The 22,440-nt window shown below is 44.3% G+C and overlaps 1 protein-coding gene across 4 annotated transcripts in view; it reads right to left on the reverse strand.

Moving 5' to 3' along the window:
- CHGA (chromogranin A) overlaps nucleotides 1-21,069 on the reverse strand; it is a 24,197-nt gene extending 3,128 nt beyond the window's left edge. Inside the window, exons 1-8 of one of the 4 annotated variants that reach the window (XM_066605743.1) lie at nucleotides 20,998-21,069; nucleotides 20,770-20,881; nucleotides 18,761-18,807; nucleotides 10,210-10,303; nucleotides 9,466-9,534; nucleotides 4,581-4,673; nucleotides 2,748-3,128; nucleotides 350-753 (exon numbers count right to left, since the gene is read on the reverse strand). In XM_066605743.1, the coding sequence (XP_066461840.1) occupies nucleotides 350-753; nucleotides 2,748-3,128; nucleotides 4,581-4,673; nucleotides 9,466-9,534; nucleotides 10,210-10,303; nucleotides 18,761-18,807; nucleotides 20,770-20,815 (1,134 nt within the window). In that variant the 5' untranslated portion in view covers nucleotides 20,816-20,881; nucleotides 20,998-21,069. Of the gene's footprint in view, nucleotides 1-349; nucleotides 754-2,747; nucleotides 3,129-4,580; nucleotides 4,674-9,465; nucleotides 9,535-10,209; nucleotides 10,304-18,760; nucleotides 18,808-20,769; nucleotides 20,882-20,989 lie in introns of all 4 variants that reach the window. The other 3 variants (XM_066605744.1, XM_066605747.1, XM_066605745.1) reach the window with 3 other exon arrangements.
- Between the last annotated feature and the right edge of the window lie 1,371 nt (nucleotides 21,070-22,440).

Here is a 22,440-nt window from a genome sequence, read left to right on the forward strand (position 1 = left end):
GGTTAACATAAAAGCCTTAATATCGTATAATATATTAATTGAAGCTGTAAACAAAGTGTAACACAGATATAGCACATTAAAAACTTTGCGGCATTAACAGCAATATTGCAGTCCTTCTCCTGGTATCAGCAGTGGTGCTCCACCAGTTGTCCCGTGCGTACAGTCAGTGTCGCCCTGCTATTAGCAGTAATGTGACATTGCTAACAGTAATGAACTGTTCACAGCAAGCTGTAAACTGATGACTGTCCCTATGTGTGACTTGGATTACATTTTTAACTGGGCAGGAATCTTATGCTTAAGTGACAAATTGAGGATTTTGTACAATGTGATGTGCAGTACTAGCACCTACCTCAGTCTTCCTGTTGGCACTGCCCTCTTCCTCCTTCCTCTCTTCTGCCCTCTTTAGCATTGGTGCTTCGGTTTCGCTGCTCTCCTCTCTGGATCGCTGCCATTGTGGTCTGTCCTCGGCCTCTTGACTGCTTGGATCATACTTAGGCTCCTTGGGGGGAATCTTCATGGACTGGTCGGGGTCATCCTCGCTGCTTCTTGCAGCACACTTCTTGGCTCTGAGCTCCTTGGCAAGTTCGTCCATCTTATTCCATCGTTTAGCATCTTCAAGGTCTTTTGATGAGGTGTCATCATCACTTCTGGGGTTCTCCTCAGTGCAATCAATGGTATCCATGTCCTGCTTGGTTTCCTTGCTGCTGTCAGATGTGGTGTCTTTATTGAAATCTTCAGGAATTTTCATGGAGTCTTGAAAGTAAAGAACAAAACTCCATATCACATCTTTTCACCATCAGTATAAAATCAGTTTTGCACAAGCGTATTATGGTCACATTTCTGCATCTGTGATATGGATGTGTGTCCTGGCCTGACTGCAGAGTTTACTGATGCACATTGTCACCATCATAGGTTTCTTGCTATGATGGTGACAGTTCAGATTAGTAAACCCTGCCGTTGGGCTGGGACACACGTCTGTATTAAAGATGCAGAAATGTGACCATAATACATTCATGTGAAACTGGACTAATCTGCACATCGTGCTCTTTATCTTGTACTGACAGTCACATCATGTCTACACTCCAGGGCTGCATTAAGAATGGTTGCAGATTTTTGCTTCACCACAGCCCTCTAGTAGTAGGGCATGTACAGAGCCTACTTCACTGCAACCTGTTCTTGGAGATGTCGTGTTTACAGGGCATTGAAAAGATATTATAAGAGGCAGTGTGGGAGCAGTTTGCAATCCTGAACTTGTATAATAATCTAATTAAGCGAAATAAGCATCTCCCGCTATTTAATAATGCATCAGAGGATTGTAAGATGTTGGCCAAGCTAATTGGTCAGCAATGAATGGACACACACTCCTGAGAACACCCAGTAGAATATGCCATCTACAATTAATCAATAATAAAGGGATTGCTGATTTCCATTAAAAACTAGGAGAAAATAGTGCTGCATGAAGTATCATTTTGCCGTAAACTATGCCAGCGGGCATAATAGAATCTGAACAGACCCTATTATAGTCAATGGGGTCTGTCTCGTGCTGTTGAAATCCACCATTCCTAGGATGGTGCTGAATACTGGAATGGCACAGCACCAGTGTGAACAATCCCTTATGAAGATAAAGCTGTCCTTTTGCAGCTACCACTAGAGGGAGCTCTCTGTTTATGGATTTATACAGCCTCCATTGAAATCAATCTATCAGTGTGCAGTGCGTTCTCCATGGTGTGCCTGCAGAGGAAAAAGTATATCATAAAACTATGGCTGAGTGAAGAGAAGCAGGATTTCTAGGCTGTAAAGATGGATTATCAAAATAAAATAAATCAGCATAGAATTAGGAATCTAGTTAGATTTAAATCTATAGGTACAAATTTAAATATTCTAATATACTTTTTTCTGCCATTTTTAAGATATCTGTTTCTGTGATTATATTCGAAGCCTCAAAACTCATAAGTTCATACAGAGAATGAGGTTGTAAGAGGATTGGCTAGACTGGATAGAATTATTACAAAGCATCATCTGTGCGATCAGGAGGACTTTTCTTTCTTATGCAAATAAAAATGTTCCCATTCAGTAACAACAAGCAGAGATCCTAAAAGCTATGAGAAATTAAAGCACTAAATCTATTCGAACCTTTCATTATGCTTCATTTACACAGGACTGGCATCTTAAAGGGGTTCTGTCACTAAAAAAGAAAAATGCTATACTTATCTATTCCTCCCCCATCAGTCTACTTACCAGATCTTCACCTCCCTTATCTTCTCCTGTCTCCTGTAGTCCAGGGCCTCACTTCACCTCCAGCTGCCTGATTCTTCTCCTTCCTGTGAGGTTATGTACATTTGGTTGGCAGTCTTCCAATGTTATGTCACAGCTCACAGGCCAGCAGGAGGACTGCCTATCTTCTTCAGAGATTGCTCATGCGAGCTTTCTCTGAAATAGATTACAATTCCTTCCTAGGCAGTGAAGCTACTGCACAGAGATGTGACCTTCACTTACCCACCTGGAAGGAATTTGTGATAAGCAGCCCTCATAACAAGCTGGGCCCAGCCTGTAGTGAGCTGACCTGGGGCACTGGAGAAGCTCAACCAGGAGAAGATGTGAAAAGGAGACTGACAGGGAAGGGATAGGTAAGTTTAGATAATTTTTTTTTAAATGACAAAACCCCTTTAAGAATTTGTAAGTTACGTATTATATATAGATGCAATGTGAGGCATCATCAGAGAGCAGGATTCCTAGTCTATACTTACTATCCTCCCGCTGGGTGTCATCCTCCTCATTGTCCGTCTCATTAGTGTCTTGCTTGTGGTTCTCCTTATCAGGATCTTCTGTCTCATCAGCCTCTTGATCCTTTTTGGTCATTGGCTCCTTCTCATCAGACATCCTACCCTCGCTGACGTCTTCTTGGTTGTCTTTGGCAAGCTCCATATCGTTGATCTCATCTGTGATGCGGTTGTCTATCTCTTCATCTTCGGAGGTCTCTTCCCTCTTACTGATCTCGTTGCTCTCCAGTTCCTCGGTGCTGTCCTCTTCCTCGGTAGGCTCAGGGCTTCTCTTCCTGTTTTCTTCCTCGGACTGTCTCTTTACTTCATCTCTTTCTGGAGATTTTTCAAGAGGAGCTTGGGACTTTTCTGCATCATTAGATAGGAGATCGGAAAAAACAAAAGGAGAAGGAATGATTCCTTGATACTTGGAAATGTACAATTCTGTCTGAAATTTAAAGGAAAAAATAACTAAACTAAACTAGAGGTTCTTATTGTAATGCAATTACTTTGATGTTTGTTTTTCCTTTTTGCTACTTTTTGTTAAGCAGGGGCTGTCCATATTTCTATTCAAACCCAAAGATGATTTCAGAATTCTACTAGTCATTCTTGGAAACAGAAAGTAGTTTATTTCCACTATTCAGTTAAACAAGTTTAGCTGCCTATACACATAAGATAAAAGTTAAATAAAATAGCTGATTTTGACCCTTTCAGCCAACCATTGTTTCAAAATTATATGCAAGGGATTGTTTGCAATAACAGATGGCAGACTGTTGTCCACTAAACTATGGTCTGTCTGGATTTTTTTTGCTGAAATTACATGTTAGTATGAACAATCCCATAGACCACGGTCTGGCCAATCATCTAATGTGTGCAGTCAGCATTAGGTCTAATGGTACTTTTGGTTGGGACAACTATTGTGCACTTAAGCACCTGACAGCTGACCCAACAACTCTCACACAGGAGCGATAGTCGTTAAGTAAATGAAGGTGGAGTGCAGTGGTGACCTTATTTAGCTGCTCACCTCCATTCACTGTGAACAGGCAGTCGCTCAAAGATGAACAACTGCCTGTTTACACTGAGCAATAATTCGCTCACTGGTTGTCTAGTTTCAATGAGTTAAAAAAAAAAGTGACCTTTTGAGAAACTTCTTGCTCAGTAGCCTATTGGGTACCACTCTTACATGGAACGGCTGTCAAAATCACAAATTTGAGTGATTTTTCAGTCAACAGTTGGCCCGTGCAAAGGTAACCTTTGTCATCTGAGTTCCCACAATTCACTAGCCACTAGTAACAAGCAACCAGCAGAATGATAAACCAACTGGCTTTAGCTGTGGAAGGAGGGAAAAACAGTGTAACTCAAGATCTGTACAAGGTTAGTAAACCAAAAGTACATTGAAATCTTCAAATAGCCACCTGTTTAAAAACAACTCACCCCCTCTTCCCTGATGCAAGTCTGGGTGGTCATCTCAAAAAGGTTTCACTGTATATAAAAAGTTACTCAACACTTTCTATAGATTGACACAGTAAGATCTTATGAATATTTGAACCTTAGGAGCCTCCATGTAGAGGATATGCCCATCCCCCATCCAGCTTCCAGTCCTTAACAGAATTGAATTATGTTCGGTATTTTGTAAAAACTGGCATTCAGTACACAATGTAAGAAGAGGATGTGATAATGAGAGGATTATGTGTGGTTGAGCTGGGTATTAGGTGGACTGCACTAAGTACATTGCGTGCGTATCACATGAACAGTGGATTCCGGACTTCGAAGAACCTCAAGGTTATCAAAGCGGAGAGGCAGAGTCACCCTGACACTGACCAGAGAGGAGGGGCTTATTCTTCTCAAGGATGTCAGATAGCTCCTCTGCAAATCCTTCATTCTTTTTCTGCTTCTGAATTCTCTCCATTGCTCCTGTTGAAGGGAAATTTAAAGGAGATCAGTGGATAAAAGTAATACATTTTACAGCTCATACAGCAATAAACCAATACTGTATGTAATGGGTTAAATTAACCGGTACTGGTGTATCTTGACGCCACCAGGAAGCCCCTATCACACCCCTAGCTTCTGATTGGTGGAATAGCAGAAGGTCCTAGCAGCATCTGTATTGATTTTTCCCTGGCCTCCACAGTTAGAGTTCAGGTAATTTTGTCCAGTTAGGCTTAAATTATTAGCTGTACAGACTTCCATGGAAGCCTGTACAGCTAATAATGTACGCCTAACTGGAAAAGTAACTCTAACCGTGGAGAGCAGGGAAAAATCAATACAGACGCTGCTGTGACAGGGGAGCGCTGATGCAGCAGAGCTCAACTACTCCATTTCACAGAAGCCTCCTTGCAGTGTGCTCCCTGCCCAGTCCCCACCTGTGTATGCCAGCAGCAGCACACAGGGAGACTGACAGCATGGGTTCTAAGGGCATCGGTGGTGCAAGAGAAGAGCTGGTGGCAGCAGGGCCACTACAGGGGAGATGGGGTCAGTGACAGCGGGGACTAGAGGTGGAAGAGGACAGCCACCGGGAGTGGCCTCACTACAGGGGAGGGCCGCAGCGGGGACCGGACCTGGGACAGGACAGCTGCCAAGAGCAGGGCCACTACAGGGAAGACGGCCACAGTGACAGCAGGGTGGAGAGCGCAGATGGGACAGGACAGTAAAGTGGAGACTGACAGCAGGGAGCGGAGGTGGCAGAGGACAGCTGCTAGGAGCGAGACCAGTGTCTAATTTTGCTCTCCTGCCTCCTCTACCTGCTGCAGCACTGACTGCCAGGACCTGCGAGAGGAGGCTGCCACCAGCCAATCAGGTACAGTGGGTGTCAACCCCCTGTCAATCTGGTCTCCACCAGCACTTCTTGGTGGCGTCAAGATACACACCAGTACCAAATTAACACTCAGAATGAGCTCCTCATCGCCTCCAAAAACACACTTTGCTGATGTCATAGCACGGAAATTGAACAATGACTAGTCTTCTAGAATAAAGGAAAAAAACTTTTTTTCTATTTAGGGATTTTAGTAACAGGGGGCGGGGCTGTGACTACCTCTCAGACATGATATACAGGCTGGTTGTCAGCAGTAATAGATGGAATAGATGTTACTGTAGTATAAGATGTGTGGATCTCATGTCTGATCACTATGTAATGATATTACTATTATACTCAGTGATGTCAGTAGGAGGGGGCGGGGCTGTGACTACCTCTCAGACATGATATACAGACTGGTTGTCAGCAGTAATAGATGGAATGGATGTTACTGTAGTATAAGATGTGTGGATCTCATGTCTGATCACTATTTAATTATATTACTATTATACTCAGTGATGTCAGTAACAGGAGGCAGGGCTGTGACTACCTCTCAGACATGATATACAGGCTGGTTGTCAGCAGTAATAGATGTTACTGTAGTATAAGATGTGTGGATCTCATGTCTGATCACTATGTAATTATATTACTATTATACTCAGTGATGTCAGTAACAGGGGGCGGGGCTGTGACTACCTCTCAGACATGATATACAGGCTGGTTGTCAGCAGTAATAGATGGAATAGATGTTACTGTAGTATAAGATGTGTGGATCTCATGTCTGATCACTATGTAATTATATTACTATTATACTCAATGATGTCAGTAACAGGGGGAGGGGCTGTGACTACCTCTCAGACATGATATACAGGCTGGTTGTCAGCAGTAATAGATGTTACTGTAGTATAAGATGTGTGGATCTCATGTCTGATCACTATGTAATTATATTACTATTATACTCAATGATGTCAGTAACAGGGGGAGGGGCTGTGACTACCTCTCAGACATGGTATACAAGCTGGTTGTCAGCAGTAATAGATGTTACTGTAGTATAAGATGTGTGGATCTCATGTCTGATCACTATGTAATTATATTACTATTATACTCAGTGATGTCAGTAAGAGGGGGAGGGGCTGTGACTACCTCTCAGACATGATATACAGGCTGGTTGTCAGCAGTAATAGATGTTACTGTAGTATAAGATGTGTGGATCTCATGTCTGATCACTATGTAATTATATTACTATTATACTCAGTGATGTCAGTAACAGGGGGCGGGGCTGTGACTACCTCTCAGACATGATATACAGGCTGGTTGTCAGCAGTAATAGATGTTACTGTAGTATAAGATGTGTGGATCTTATGTCTGATCACTATGTAATTATATTACTATCATACTCAGTGATGTCAGTAACAGGGGGAGGGGCTGTGACTACCTCAGACTTGATATACAGGCTGGTTGTCAGCAGTAATAGATGGAATAGATGTTACTGTAGTATAAGATGTGTGGATCTCATGTCTGATCACTATGTAATTATATTACTATTATACCCAGTGATGTCAGTAACAGGGGCCGGGGCTGTGACTACCTCTCAGACATGATATACAGGCTGGTTGTCAGCAGTAATAGATGTTACTGTAGTATAAGATGGGTGGCTCTCATGTCTGATCACTATGTAATTATATTACTATTATACACTGTGTTATATCTGGTGCAGCGCCTGAGGGAACACAGTATGACACAGGGAGTCAAAGATCACTATTGTATCACTAGTACTGAGTGCTAGAAGCCTAGATGTAAGTAATGGTGAGAGAGCTGCAGCACTGTATTCCTCAAGGAGCAGTTACAGCTGGGGAAGAACTGATGGAGACTTGTTCCTTACACCAGATGATACACCTATTAATAGCACCTTTATCTCTATGGCAATTGCCCTCGTGACAGGCGCTGGGATTATACAAACGTGAAAGGGGTGAACTAGAAGCTGCACAGTCTCAGGTATAATATTTAGTCTCATTTTAGTGAGCTCTACTGCCAAACATGTAGTATAAAATATTCTGGCAGCACTACATCATACTGCTTATTGCAGTTTTATACCCTGTATGGGTGCAATAGCCTTCTATAGAGGTGTTACATCAGCCCACGACAATACAATGGTCAGGTTAAATTGTATCAATAAAAGTTCTGAAACTGTTGACTTGCTTTCACAGAAAATGAATGTTGACATCCACAGGATGTCAGGTCTGATGAGGTCCTGAAAGGAGAAAACGGATATATGGCATTTGTGGATACAGTAAAAATCTACTTTATTGGAACACTAAACATGGTCCAAGGAGTAATGCAGGCTTACACGTTTCAAACCAAAATGGTTCTTGCTCACAGCATAACTGGCACAATAATGGAACAACTTTGGGGGTCGGACTCTATGACCCTGGAGGTCGCTTCCAACTCTACCATACTATGATTTTATGAACTTATAAAACCAAAATGGACCAATCAATATTAATATATAATTTAAAGGGATAGACACTGTACATAAAGCAGTCATTACACTAACAAAAAAGTGATTTGTACATATAAATACAGTATATTGTATATTAAGATGTTATAGCAGCTGAAAAACAGGAGGAAAAAAAAAGCTTGGACCATGTTTTAATGTTATAGCGTTCTAATAAAGTGGATTTTCTAGATAGTCTGCCGGAAGTGCCGGATATCCATTTCTCTTTCACTGTCTTGACAATACACTGTGCACCTGGATAATACAGACCAGGCTGTGGATACATTTAGGCCTAATACACAACAGTGACAGCAATGTTGCAGCGATAAAATTGCGCCTTTGTTCCCAAGATTTTTCAGTGATATCGCTACCCTTTTGTGAGAATAATCTTGCATTGCAGACTCTTGCGATAAAAAGATAGTGTGATTTATAAGCAAAAGTCAAGAGGACTTTCTAATGTTAGAAATGCATTGCACAAACTTGCAATTTTTAAGGAGGCTCCATAGGGAAACCTGGGCTACAGAAAAAAAAAAAATCGCAAATCGCTCTATCTTGCTGCAATTTTTTTCTCTCGCAAGATAGCATCAGAGAAAACATAGCTAATGTGAAGGAATCCATTGGAAAGCACGCGAAATCACATTGCGGCAAAACTGCTCAATTTTGGCACCCGTGTAAAAGCGGCCCAATTATAGTTACTGTGGTAAGCCTATAATTGCTTAGACTCAAGTCTAATAATGTCCAACTTGTGGAAGATTCTGCACAAACATTTATGATGTTATCCCTACTGACTGCGATTGTTATCGGCCCTGGAAATGGACAACAAAGCGAGGAGAAGTTCTTAATGCGAGAATATGCAAACTCTAATGGAAAGCGATGATGAAGCTGCCTTCCACCTTTCGGGCGCAGTTAAAAAATGTAATGTGAGAATCTGGCGGCGATAAAACCCTCATGTCTATGTGGAGCCTATGCGGGATTCCCCAAGGTGAGTATGTTTTGCGCTATAACCTGTAGGACAGTGCCCGCCCCCTTCTTTTCCAGTGAGGAGACAATCCCGGGGATTTCGTACCTGGACGCTACAGATATGGCTTCTACCGCTACTGGAACAGTTAATCCCAGGGTTCATCTTCCAACAGGATGGGGCATCCCTCATTTCACAATGAAGTCAGTAGTGAGCTCAATAAGAAACTACCAAACAGATGGGATTGGCTATGCAGGTCATGACGATAGCGAACTCTTTCCTTGGCCTCCACCCTTACCCCCCACCATGCATGGTCTGCGAGGACACATCACAGAGCCATTTAACCTCTCCATCATTTTTGGACATGATCAGGACTGATTTTTAGCGTCCGTCAATGAGAATGTTCAACTTTCACTGACAGCAAGCAGAGAGCTTGGTCAAAAATTTAAAGACAAATTTGTACCTTGAGACGCAAGTTCCTGGAGCTCCTTTAGCAGGTTCTGGTGGCGCAGGATGGAAATGATCCTTTCATCTAGAACAAATGACATATGACAACTGAGAATCAGTATCTGTGGAGAGGTTTCCTCTCTACAAGAACTTTACAAGAGTAGAAAATTCTAAAAACAAATGGTGTCTTAGGCCGCCCACTTAGCTGCCACGCACAGTATATGGCACTGTATCCAATAATGGCAGGCTATGAAGAACCGAAGTTCACTGTAGCAAAGTTATACATTATTGTGCAATTATAGAAATGTTTGCACCTCTGCATCTCCCCCTGATCCAGGTACTGGACACAGGACTGTTCCTTTGTCAAAATGCTGTTACATCAGGCAACTAAAGTCCAAAGCCCTGTTCACACAACAGAAAATTTGCCACGGATATGACACAGAAATCTGTGTCTTATTACTTTTACCGGATATCCATGCTGTAGTCTATAGTAAAATGACATGACACTTCTGGATGCGGATTCTGCACCATATGCATGCCAAATCTGCATTGGGAATTCTGCACATGGATTTGCTCATTGAAAAAGGGTAAATCCACATGCAGATCTGTGGTATACATGTGCATGGCCGTGGTTTTTAGAGGCGGAGTCCAAGTGGAAAAATCTGCATCAGAGTCTGCCATGTAAACATACCATTAGGGCTATAGACAGTTTTATGCATTCTCCTATATTCTGTAACAATGAGCATTCCTCTAAGCTTACCTCCGCGAAGGGTCTCCAGGCAGTCTTGACTAGCGGGTACAGGGTTGGGTTTGGACAGAGTGTCAGAAATTACTTCCACAATGCATTTCATCACCTGGAAGGAGACAGAAGTGCAAGAATGAGCAGCTACTACAAACCGTGAAGAGGGCTGTAATAGTCCCTGCAAAAACTGCACTACAAAAAGGCCTACAACTTTCTAGTATACTTTGTTTCCGTTCCTTGATATTTCCTGCTTGCTCTTAGTGAATGGAAATATTTAGGGTGCATTCACACTTCAGTTAGGGCTTCTTCAGATGACTGTATGTGCAAATACACTTGCCCTAGCATATGAACAACACATATTTGCACATGATCTCATTTTTTGTGCACATATTGGTGCCTAGTAGAGATGAGCGAACGTGCTCGGCCCCGCCCCTTTTTCGCCCGAATACCACGATTTTCGAGTACTTCCGTACTCGGGCGAAAAAATTCGGGGGTCGCCGTGGCGGCGCGGGGGGTTGCAGCGGGGAGTGGGGGGGGGGAGAGGGAGAGAGAGGGCTCCCCCCTGTTCCCCACTGCTACCCCCCACGCCGCCACGCCTCTCCCCGCCCCCCCAGCGCACCCGAGTACTTTTCACCCGAGTAGTGAAGTACTCGAAAATCGCGGTATTCGGGCGAAAAAGGGGCGGGGCCGAGCACGGTCGCTCATCTCTAGTGCCTAGTACTGTATTTTTTGTGCACGCGTGGCATATTCACATGCTCGCGCAAAACACCCCCACCATGATTTAAAAGGCTATTCAGCCTAATGAGGTCCAGATGTGTTGTTTTCCCCGTTGTTTGGCGCAGTGTATTGTGCATTTGCGTGGGTATTGACTGTCGATTTGCACACCTTCCATAGACTTCTGTGGGGTCCTACTTTTTTTCGCGTGTGGGGAATGCGTGTGCTAAGCTCTTGCCCCGGACCTGCTCCTATTACTGGCAGCTGACAAGGGGCGGAGAGGGGCGTCTGAATGGGCGTTAAAATGGGAGTCTTAGCGCCCATTTACTCGATTTTTGGCAGCGTGGTGGCTGTGACACGGACAGCCGAAAATCTTCTCGCCCATGTCGAAGAGCCCTTACAGTGTTACTACTTTTCACAGCTGAGGGTTTGTTAAAACTGATTTCATTCTAGACAACCCTCTGTGATCTAAACATATCAGTTGCACAAATCTCTTCCCTGTCCCGGTTGCAACAATGTAGCAGTTTGCCGTCCAGGCTGGCGAGCTCACAGAGGATTATCTAGATTGGATACAATTAAAATAAACCCTCAGCTCTGAGCAGTATTGGGTCAGGAGGGGTATTCAGCCTCTGAGTGAAAACAAGAAGGTTCTCATTTACCAACAGCAATCAGAGATCTTGAAAAGTAATTGTAGCATAAAGTCCGTGTCGTTACAGTTACATGTGTTTAGTGAGTTTATGCTTTAATTACATAAAATCTCTTTCAATTAAAAAAGGACAGAAAGCAGTAGAACATTTAATTTTACACAGATTGGTGTATCCCTTACACCAGTGGTCAGACAGTTTTCCCAAACTCCTTAGGGCCCCTTCACACTGGGTCAATGTGTGGCAAGTCACAATGGGGACACCAGTTAAATACAATGGGCGATATCGCAAAGAAAATAGGACACGCTGCGATTCTTCTTTTGCTTGGCATCACAACACGGTGCCATGCAGGAAAACATCGCTAATGTGTAAGAACCTATTGAAAAGAATGGGTTTCAAATCTGTGCGTCTTATAACGTACAAGTCTCGTTTGTGACGCCAGTGTGAAGACCCCCTTATAGAGGAGCAGGGTGCAGGCTGGTTTAGAATTAGAAAGATTTTACATTTAGCAGTTTAGTGAAGCTGAGGAACAACCCTTGTTGGAGAAATAAAGCCAGCCTTATTGATTTCCACCCAGCTTTCCCAGAAACAGATAAAACAAAGGTACTGCTGAGTAAAAATTAAGTCCATGACAAGATACAAATTCTAATTGTACAGCGTTACTACCAATGATCTTCCCAACTTGAAACCCTCATAACTCACATTTAATGACACAAAGGGCTTCTTCGCACGGGCGATGCGATCTGCAGCCAGACGCGACGCGGCTGCAAATCCCATTTAAACGCCCTTTGAGATGGGCTAGGTGCGGCGTGTATACTGTCAGGCGGAGGGAGAAAGTTGAGCTCTGCTAAACTCCCTCCCCCTCTATGCCCCTTGCCAGCTGCCAGCAAACGGAGGGGCGTGGGGGATCGGGAGCTAGTATATTACACTCCCGCCCCTTGCCGGCAGCATCCAGGTACGAAATCCCTGGGATTGTTTCCTCATTGGTAAAGAATAGGCTGTACAGTTTCCTACAGGTTATAGCGCAAAAGACATTCAACTTGGGGAAGTCACGCATACGCTCCACGTAGACATGAGGGTTCCCCCCCCCCCCCCCCCCGATTCTGTCATTACGTTTATTAACCCTTTCCAATCCACTCTCTGACCTCTAAAGACATTATGATTTAAAGCTGTACAGCTCCAATGTTGGAAGACATCCATCGGGGTTCTCTTACTGTATATTGCCAGCCTCTCTGCTCGGAGCCTATCCAACGTGTCACCTCATGCAGTACTGGCTTTAGCCAGCAGATAGTGCCATTGTATAATGGCAAAAAAGAGTAAGCCCCCTAGGAAAACCAGGATAAAAATTGGATTGGAAAGGGTTAACTGTGTTCAAAAGGTTGAAGGCGACTTCATCACTAAACACCATGAAACCATCGCTTTCCACTAAAGTTTGCATATTCTTGCAGAAAGAACTTCTCCTCGCTTTATTGTCCGTTTTCAGGGCTTTGTCCGCACAGTCGGTTGCAGGATGTCCAGTTCTCTGCTCTGACGGTGGATTGCTCAGGACTTCCTGTGAAGCTTGCACAGACGCGCTCTGCTGTTTCCACGCTTACTGGTGGATGGCCGGATGACTTTCACATACAACTGCAGCCTTTTTCCATAAAATTGGAGTTTCACTTACGAATTGTATGTCCGCTGTGGGGATCTTCACCAAAGTTTGTTAGAAAATGACATTTCACTCTAATAGGAGGCTGGTAGATCGAATATCAAAGATATAAAATGCTCTTCTGTCTTTGTTGGCAGCCATTTTGTCTCGTTCCCCTAGCGATGATTTTGGCAGAATAAAACTTTTTGGGTCTCATTTAGCAAAACTGTCCAACAGTAAGATGTCCTTGTTGTCCATAGTGACCAATCACAGCGCAGCTTTCATTTTCATGCTGCTGGGGTAAATTGAAAGCTCTGCTGTGATTGGTTGCTATGGGCAACAAGGACATCTTACTGTTGGACAGTTTTGCTAAATGAACATTTTTAAAGTTTGTTTCCACTGATATCAAATGTCTGTATCTGAGTGTCATTAAACGGGAGTCAAATTGGGTAAATCACTTGTAATAACCCTGTATTTATCGCACAGGGGAATCTCTGCAGTAGGTGATTTGAAACAAAATTTGTCAAGATATTGTGACACTTGTAGTTCCACAGGATTGGCTTCTCACCTTTCACTATCTCTCTGTCCTGCTGTTCCTTGATTAATAACTGGCTGATGTAAACCTTTGCTAAGAATAGAGGCTGTAAATAATTCAGCAGAGCCATCAATGAATGATTTAGAGAGAAACATTGGACAAAGCTCAAGATGCGAATTGTCTCACGCTCTGCGGCAAGAAATCTTCAATGAAGACGTGCAGCTGAGTGACAACAAGAGGTAGAGAGAAAGACTCTTTGATAGAGAAGAGCGAGTATACTCACTAAAGGCAATTGCTCGAGCGAGCATTGCCTTTAGCGAGTACCTGCCCGCTCGAGACGAAAGGTGCGGGTGGCGGCGCGGGGGAGCAGTGAGTAGCGGCAGTCAGCAAGGGGGAGCGGGGGGGAGAGAGGGAGAGAGAGATCTCCCCTCCGTTCCGCTCCGCTCTCCCCCGCAGCTCCCTTCCCGCCGCCGACACCCAAACCTTGTGTCTCGAGCGGGCAGGTACTCGCTAAAGGCAATGCTCGCTCGAGCAATTGCCTTTAGCGAGTATACTCGCTCATCTCTACTCTTTAACAATCAATGACATATCTGCCGGTCTTGCTCAAGGAAACAATCAGCAAGCTTGTAGTTAGACACCCCTTAACAGTTTAGTTGATCTCCTCTGTGGAAGCAGTTATGGCCCATCTACACGTAATGATTATCACGCTCTTTTCGCTCGCAAGTCATTATCGCTGACTTTCAATCAGCATAAAACCATTGCTGGATAGCTGGCTTCTCGTTCCGTGTAAACGCACCCCACTCAGCACTTAACATAGAAGGTGAAGCACTGAGCGAGAAGCCCGTGATCCAGTGGTAAAGTCTGTCTGTCTAAACGCTCTGCATGAGCACTAACGACCTTAGCGGTGACATCAGCGCCAGTGAAGTCGTTTACCCAACTGTCATCCCGTGTTAAAGGGCCGTTAGTCTGTCTCACATCAGATAACTGTACAATTTCTGCATACAGACAACACTACCCAGAATGCAAAAAACCAGAGCAAGCCCTATGTAGATGTTGCTTGAACAGGGGATGCTGGGAGATTTCTGCTATGAAGCTGCAGAATTTTATATTGCAGTTCTGGATTTTTGGAGTATAACGCAATGTAATTTGGGATTAGAACAATATAGGTAAAGCTAAGCATTTACAAAGTTAATCAGCTATTATACGGATTATATCTAAGGCGTAAACCAGATTTCAATAGTGAAGCTACACTACAAATAATAAGAGACAGTCTCTACCTCCTGCACAGTCACTGTGCGCAGTCTCTTCCTCCTGCGTAGTCACCGTGCGCAGTCTCTACCTCCTGCACAGTCACTGTGCGCAGTCTCTTCCTCCTGAGTAGTCACCATGCGCAGCATCTTCCTCCTGCGTAGTCACCGTGCACAGTCTCTACCTCCTGTGTAGTCACCGTGCGCGGAGTCTTCCTCCTGCATAGTCACCATGCACAGTCTCTTCCTCCTGCATAGTCACCATACACAGTCTCTACCTCCTGTGTAGTCACCGTGCGCAGTCTCTTCCTCCTGCATAGTCACAATGCGCAGTCTCTTCCTCCTACAAAGTCACCATGCGCAGTCTCTTCCTCCTGTGCAGTCACCGTGCGCAGTCTTTTCCTCTGTGTAGTCACCGTGCGCGGAGTCTTCCTCCTGCATAGTCACCATGCACAGTCTCTTCCTCCTGCATAGTCACCATACACAGTCTCTTCCTCCTGCATAGTCACTATGCACAGTCTCTTCCTCCTGCATAGTCACCGTGCACAGTCTCTTCCTCCTGCATAGTCACCGTGCACAGTCTCTACCTCCTGTGCAGTCACCATGCAGAGTCTTCCTCCTGAGTAGTCACCGTGAGCAGCCTCTTCCTCCTGCATAGTCACCGTACGCAGCCTCTTCCTCCTGCATAGTCACCGTACGCAGCCTCTTCCTCCTGCATAGTCACCGTGCGCAGTCTCTACCTCCTGTGTAGTCACCGAGTGCAGAGTCTTCCTCCTGCATAGTCACCATGCGCAGTCTCTTCCTCCTGAGTAGTCACCCTGCACAGCCTCTTCCTCCTGCATAGTCACTGTGCGCAGTCTCTACCTCCTGTGTAGTCACCGTGCGCAGTCTCTACCTCCTGCCTAGTCACCGTGCGCAGTCTCTTCCTCCTACGTAGTCACCATGCGCAGTCTCTTCCTCCTGTGCAGTCACCGTGCAGAGTCTTCCTCCTGCATAGTCACCGTGTGCAGTCTTTTCCTCCTGTGTAGTCACCGTGCGCAGAGTCTTCCTCTTGCATAGTCACCGTGCGCAGTCTCTACCTCCTGCGTAGTCACCATGCGCAGTCTCTTCCTCCTGTGCAGTCACCGTGCAGAGTCTTCCTCCTGCATAGTCACTGTGCACAGTCTCTACCTCCTGCGTAGTCACCATGCGCAGTCTCTCCCTTCTGGTTAGTCACCGTGCGCAGCCTCTTCCTCCTGCGTAGTCACTGTGCGCAGTCTCTACCTCCTGTGTAGTCACCGTGCGCAGTCTCTACCTCCTGCATAGTCACCATGCGCAGTCTCTACCTCCTGCCTAGTCACCGTGCGCAGTCTCTCCCTTCTGGTTAGTCACCGTGCGCAGTCTCTACCTCCTGCATAGTCACCATGCGCAGTCTCTACCTCCTGCCTAGTCACCGTGCGCAGTCTCTTCCTCCTACGTAGTCACCGTGCGCAGTCTCTTCCTCCTGTGCGGTCACCGTGCAGAGTCTTCCTCCTGCACAGTCACCATGCGCAGTCTCTCCCTTCTGGTTAGTCACCGTGCGCAGCCTCTTCCTCCTGCGTAGTCACCGTCTGCTGTTTCTTCCTCTTATCTTCAGTTTCTAGGACAGGAACTGGTTGTCTGACTGCCACCTGCATTTTGTCACATAGATACTTAAATCTGCAGTCTACCTATTTAGCAATCTGTTGTTTCCTGTTAGCAGCCATTTCATGCTTAGGACAGGCTGTCATTTTTTTCAAAGGGATTTGTGACAGGACGTGTAAAAACCTTCCTGTTCCCCATGGTCACTGCTTTATGTCACATATTTCCTGTTCTGGGATCCAACAGAACCATTTGCATCCATATGTATGACGAGTATTAGTCTTTCCACTTGTAACGCTGCTGTGCTATTACAAGGTGCACATTTTGGGGCTAGTTTCCATTTAACATTCTCTCCTTATGAGTCTGTGACTAGTACATGTCTAAATCATGTGTGTAGGAACCATTTTGTATCTTGGAACATGCGAGTTATGTTATCAGCTCTGGATGGATGCCCAGTATGATGCCACCTAATGGATCAGGAACGATCTGCCCTCCAGATTATAATTAGTCCATGCAGAAGCACATGAGATCTGAGCTTCAGTTTCCAATAGAATGAACTGAAGAGCTCAGACTGCTCCACCATCTGCAGCCATCACAGTGTCCTTCCTGCCCTCAGGTAAATCGTTATAGAGATGACATCACAGTGCACATAGGCTCATCCCATGACATCATACACTACTCTATATAATTACATCACATTGTACATGATGACATCAGATGCCGCTCTCCTCATCGATAGCAGATAAATTGTTCATTTTTATAGCGATACAGCAATATAACCTCAGTGGACAGCTCTTCACTTCTCTTATAGCCCTATTATTGGCTTATGTTGCAGCGGGTCTTGTAATCCCTCTCCTCCATACGCAGAGCCCCCAGGCTTAATTGCATCCCAACAAAATTATAAGGAGCAGCATTATTTACATTGCTTCATATGCTGTCATTGATAATCAGATCATCCATATTGGGTCACCAGATCCATAACTCAGTATGAGTCTACAACAGTAGTCCTATTCAGACATATGGGGGGAAATTTATAAAAGTTTAGAAAAATTGTTTTAGTTGTCCATAAGACCCAATCCGAGCTCAGTTTTCATTTTGTATTCCGCTCTGATAAAATGAAAGCTGAGCTCTTATTGTTTGCTATCTATGGGCAACTAAGACTGTTTAATTAATCTACCCCATTGTCTACAGCAGTGGTCTCTAACCTGCGATTCACCATCTGTGAGTTGTAGTTTTGCAACAGCTAGTGAGTTTTAGAGACCACTGATCTACAGCACCTTCAAGAGTAGATATCAGGGCCTGCATCAGTTGGTTGGACTCAATTGTAAACTCCCCAATGCTAGGAAGAGACTCTAACAGTTTCTTTTACATAAATCTTAGTCCCTGTAATATGAAAACGTCTGTATCTTTCTAATTAGCTGGATGCATTAATTCTGCAACATTTTCAGGATCTCTGCTTCCTTTCAGTGTGTGGAAACATTCTTTTTTCTCACTCAGATTCCCAAAAGTACTTCAAACCTAATACATCTCTCAGCAGAGGATTTGCCACAATGTAATGTGTAATCAGACTGGATGGACTTGTAACAAAACCCTCAACTGTCAATAACAGAGGTGCTTTTAGACGAAACGACTATCATTCAAAAAAATCATTCAAATGGGCGAAAGTGAACGATGATCGTTCAGTCTAAATGCGAGCCAACGACTGAACGAGGATCGGCTAGTCTAAAGGGGGCATAAATCAGGATGGGCTTTCAGCCTCTGGGCATAAATAATAAGGTTACCAATTTCTGAGGAATTGAAACAAAGGGTTTTAAAAAGTTTAAGATTTATTTAGGTAGAACATGGTAGAATTTCCTTGATTCTTAAGGATTCTTTGTAGAAGACTTGCAAAAAAGGCAAGTTTCTAAAAATATCTCTTGACATTCCCATCCGCAGCAGTGAACAAAGCTACTGAGGCCAAAGGGAAATCAGAACAAATGATTGAGGATCACATCCAAGAAGAAAATCCTGATATCAGTGAGAAGATCACAGAATTAGACTAGGCAATGAAGGAGAAATGTTAGCAGCCATTGTCCAGCACAGGGTCATGATATATTGCGTCATTGACCTTTAATCTCCTGTGACCTTACAGCTATTAGTGGGGAGAATATGAACCCTCCCTAACTTGTTCTTGGGTGATTCATGGGCAGAGGGATTTGCTTACCTTAGTGTCATCTGCAGTGTCCCGGCTGGATGCAGGAAAGCAGATCACTGGAAAAAAGACAAAGGGAAATAAAGTATTAAATTGTGTTGTAATAGTGGGGGCCAGAAAATATAAAAGAAAGGATGGGGCGCCAAGAAAAATAGCAAGATTCCCCCTTAACCCCTCTACTGGTGCTGGGCCAGGTCACCTGCTCCTCGTCTTAGCTAAGTGCTTGGATTAACAGCACACACTTTACCCCTATGTCTTTTTGGTAAAAGTAGATAACACCAACCTGAACTTTAATGCCCACATGCACACTATAGTAGCTGTAAGGTCTACCACTGTACTTCTCTGAAGCTACAATAAGCCCAGTGAATTGCACAGAGTTGTTGCCAGGCTTTTCCATACCTTGGGCAAAGATTCAGTTCACTGCCCTTACCTAAAATCTCTGTCCAGGGCAGTGTGGCTTGAAACAAAATGTCCTTATTACCACTCCATCCCCTAATATTTTCTAGCTACCACACTAGGCGAATAGGTATGGCTTGTTCATATCAGCACTCAGGGTCTCCTTTTTCTTGCTCCATTTAGGGAGCAGGAAAACGGCACCCCCTGTTCGAAAAAATCCATCTTGTGATGGAACCAAATGGTGCCGAACAGACATCATTGACTATAATGCGGTCTTACGGCTTCTGGACATCTATCCGGCATTTTACAGGATGAAATAGCGCTGCATGCAGTGCTATTTCATCCTGTTTCTTAGCGGAAATTAGCAATTTCCAAACAGCAACCCCAATGCTGATGTATCCGTGACCTAAAGAAGGTAAATCTACAACCTTGACCCCTCTCTGTGGATCAAAAACACTAAAGTAAAACTGTTCCATAAGCTGAGGAAACTGTAATTAACTATCCTGAGTACTTATATTACAGATATAACATTGTATTAGATCCCACAGCCCATTCATAAGAATGACACCATTACAAGATACATGTAATGCACGGAGGTGTAAAGCTGCAAATGCCTCAATGGAAAAAAGATAAGAAGATGGACAGCAGATGGATAGTCAGCTACGCTATTTTGTCAGCAAAAATGGCAGAAAGGAATCAAAACCTGCTTAAATGGAGCAGCTTTGTTTTCCATTTTCTTAATGATAATCTATGGTCTCTATCCAGGGTTCTGTCTGGATGCCATTTTTGGTGATCCAGATGAAGCCCAAAGATGGAAAGACACACTGAGGGAGGCCGATGCAGCGACCTTGCCTTATAGTTGATTTGGTATCTAAGATTTGGCACAGTGCAGAGATTCTCCTGCAAACCCCAAACAGCCCTAGACTAATCCTGCTAATCAGCGTCTGCACGGGGTCATCTCAAGGAGGTACTGAACCTTCAACACACACCTCTGATTAACCTGTTTTACCCATATGTTTAACTTTACATATCCCCTTAGCCTTGGTGCTAACCCTTCTGTACACTGTATTTGATCTTAAACCTCTGTTACTCATATATACCTCCCATCCTTGGTGCTGAGCCTACCTTAATGTTCTAGCCACCTGTCTGGTGCTGAATCAACAATACCCCTTCTAGCTCCCTGTTCTTAGCACTGAAATGCTGCCCCCATAGATCTCTATCATTGCTGCTAAGTCTACCTTAAAACAATAAACCCCTGTCCTTGGTACTGAAACATTACCACTGTCTACCATTGCCCTCTGTCCCTGGTGCTGAATCAACATTGCTCCCTACAAACCTGTCATTGACGCTGAACCTACCTTGGTCCTGGAATAACATTACCTCCAATAGACCCCTGTCCTTGATTCCAACCCTAGCTTACCTCTATACACACCCTGTCTGTGGTGCTGGACCTACTTTACACCTATATGTGCTATGCCCTTGATACTGAACCTGCCCCGCTCATAGGGACACTGCTGTCCTTGGTGCTGAAACTGCGCTGCTCATAGGAATCTGCTGTCCTTGGTGCTGAAAGGACTGACACTGCGGAAAGACCCAGCAGCAGCTCCCCCCATTACCCCTCTTACCTTGTACTGCACACAGGGCTATAGATAACACCCAGATGTAGAGCATTGTCAGCTGTGGATGCAGTCAGGTGTGATGATGGGTGTTATATCCTTTTGTTCTTCTGCCCTGATCCTGAATAGAAATAAAATAGATAAACAGAACATAGGAAGCAGCTGCCACAATGAGACTGAGACTGCAGATTAGAGCCTGGAAGTATCAGCTTAATGAGATTAGAGCTACCTGCCCACCTGCCTGCTTACTTGCTTGCCTGGCTTTCTCCAGATAGTGAGCACTGCAGCAGAGTCTACTCTATATATGCCAGACCCAGTGGAAGTGATGTCACAGCATCCTCCCCCATCCTCATTGATGCTGAGAATGGAGGGTGGTCAGCTGCATACTGGGGAAGGGGGGGACTGTTATTACATGCTCATTTTGTATGGGTTGCATGGACCTGTCAGCAGAGGGAGAATTAATTATAAGCGAAGCACCAGTGAACACTGAATGTTTGCATTATGTAAGTGCTCAGCTCTTAAGATGATTAAAAAGTCTAAGGAACCTTTCTCAGACAACAAGCTGCTAAATTTAGGTTTTCACATGGAGCTTGAAAAGAATAGATAGAAATGAAATGTGTCTGACATGGAAGATATGCTGATCCTTGCCCCTTCACCTACACGTGGATTTCCAATGGAGGCCAAGCATGGATGGCTCCAGAATCATATCCCAGCCTGGGAGGGTGGTGGAGCAGAGGGCCACCGAGAGCAGCTGCTGATAATCAGCATCGCTATCTTAATTAGAGTAGAGCCTTGTTTAACATTCAGACAACCGTTTTCTTCCTGCTGGAGAGGTTAAGGTGGAATTTCAAAGCTAAAGCCACACAAGACGTCTACTAGCCAACAGTTGGTTCACTGAAATAGATATTTGACTGGGCAAATATAGCCCCTTTTAACCATTTCCTGCGCATATCATAACATATTGGGAGTTGTAGTTTACCCATAGCCACAGAGGGTGATCATGATAAGCAAATCATTAGTAATCTGCTGTAATTTGTTAGAACTTTAATTCCAAGGTTGATTTGAGGATATCCTATAGAGAGAACATGTGAGGCACTGACAATAATTACATCACCTGTGCAATACTATGGAAATCCTGAAAACATGACCTGTTGGGGGGTCATGACGATTGGAGATTGGGAAACACTGCAGCAGAGCAGAATTTAACAGGGGGAGTGAGTAATCTCTTTCTATGTTGTGGTGACTATCTAACCTTGGGTCATCCTGCTGCTAAGGACCCCTGCAATTATGGCATGCCACAGCAGGACAGTAGCGTACATAACAACTTGCACCCTAAGGGCTCTTTAACACGAGCGTATGCGTTGCTGTGTTCTCTTGGCCGTGCCATAAAATTGCATGCATTTCTGCGATCATGGCCAGCATTTTCACGCCTATTCACACGACTGGGAGCGACGTTTTAGCAAAAAAATATGCAAATGTGAGTGCACCCCTATGTAATGTAGCTTCCCAGTTTCGTACAAAAGTGAAATTTGGCAAAAGCATTCTTTAGGTCTTATATAGGAAAAGTAAAGGGGTCACAACTCGATTATTCAATGCTAATTGGAAAAGTAAGTGCACCCCTATGTAATGTAACTTCCTGGTTTCGTACAAGTGTGACATTTGGCATGACTATTCTTTAGG

Source organism: Eleutherodactylus coqui, chromosome 6, assembly GCF_035609145.1.
Source record: "Eleutherodactylus coqui strain aEleCoq1 chromosome 6, aEleCoq1.hap1, whole genome shotgun sequence".
Taxonomy (NCBI): Eukaryota; Metazoa; Chordata; class Amphibia; order Anura; family Eleutherodactylidae; genus Eleutherodactylus; species Eleutherodactylus coqui.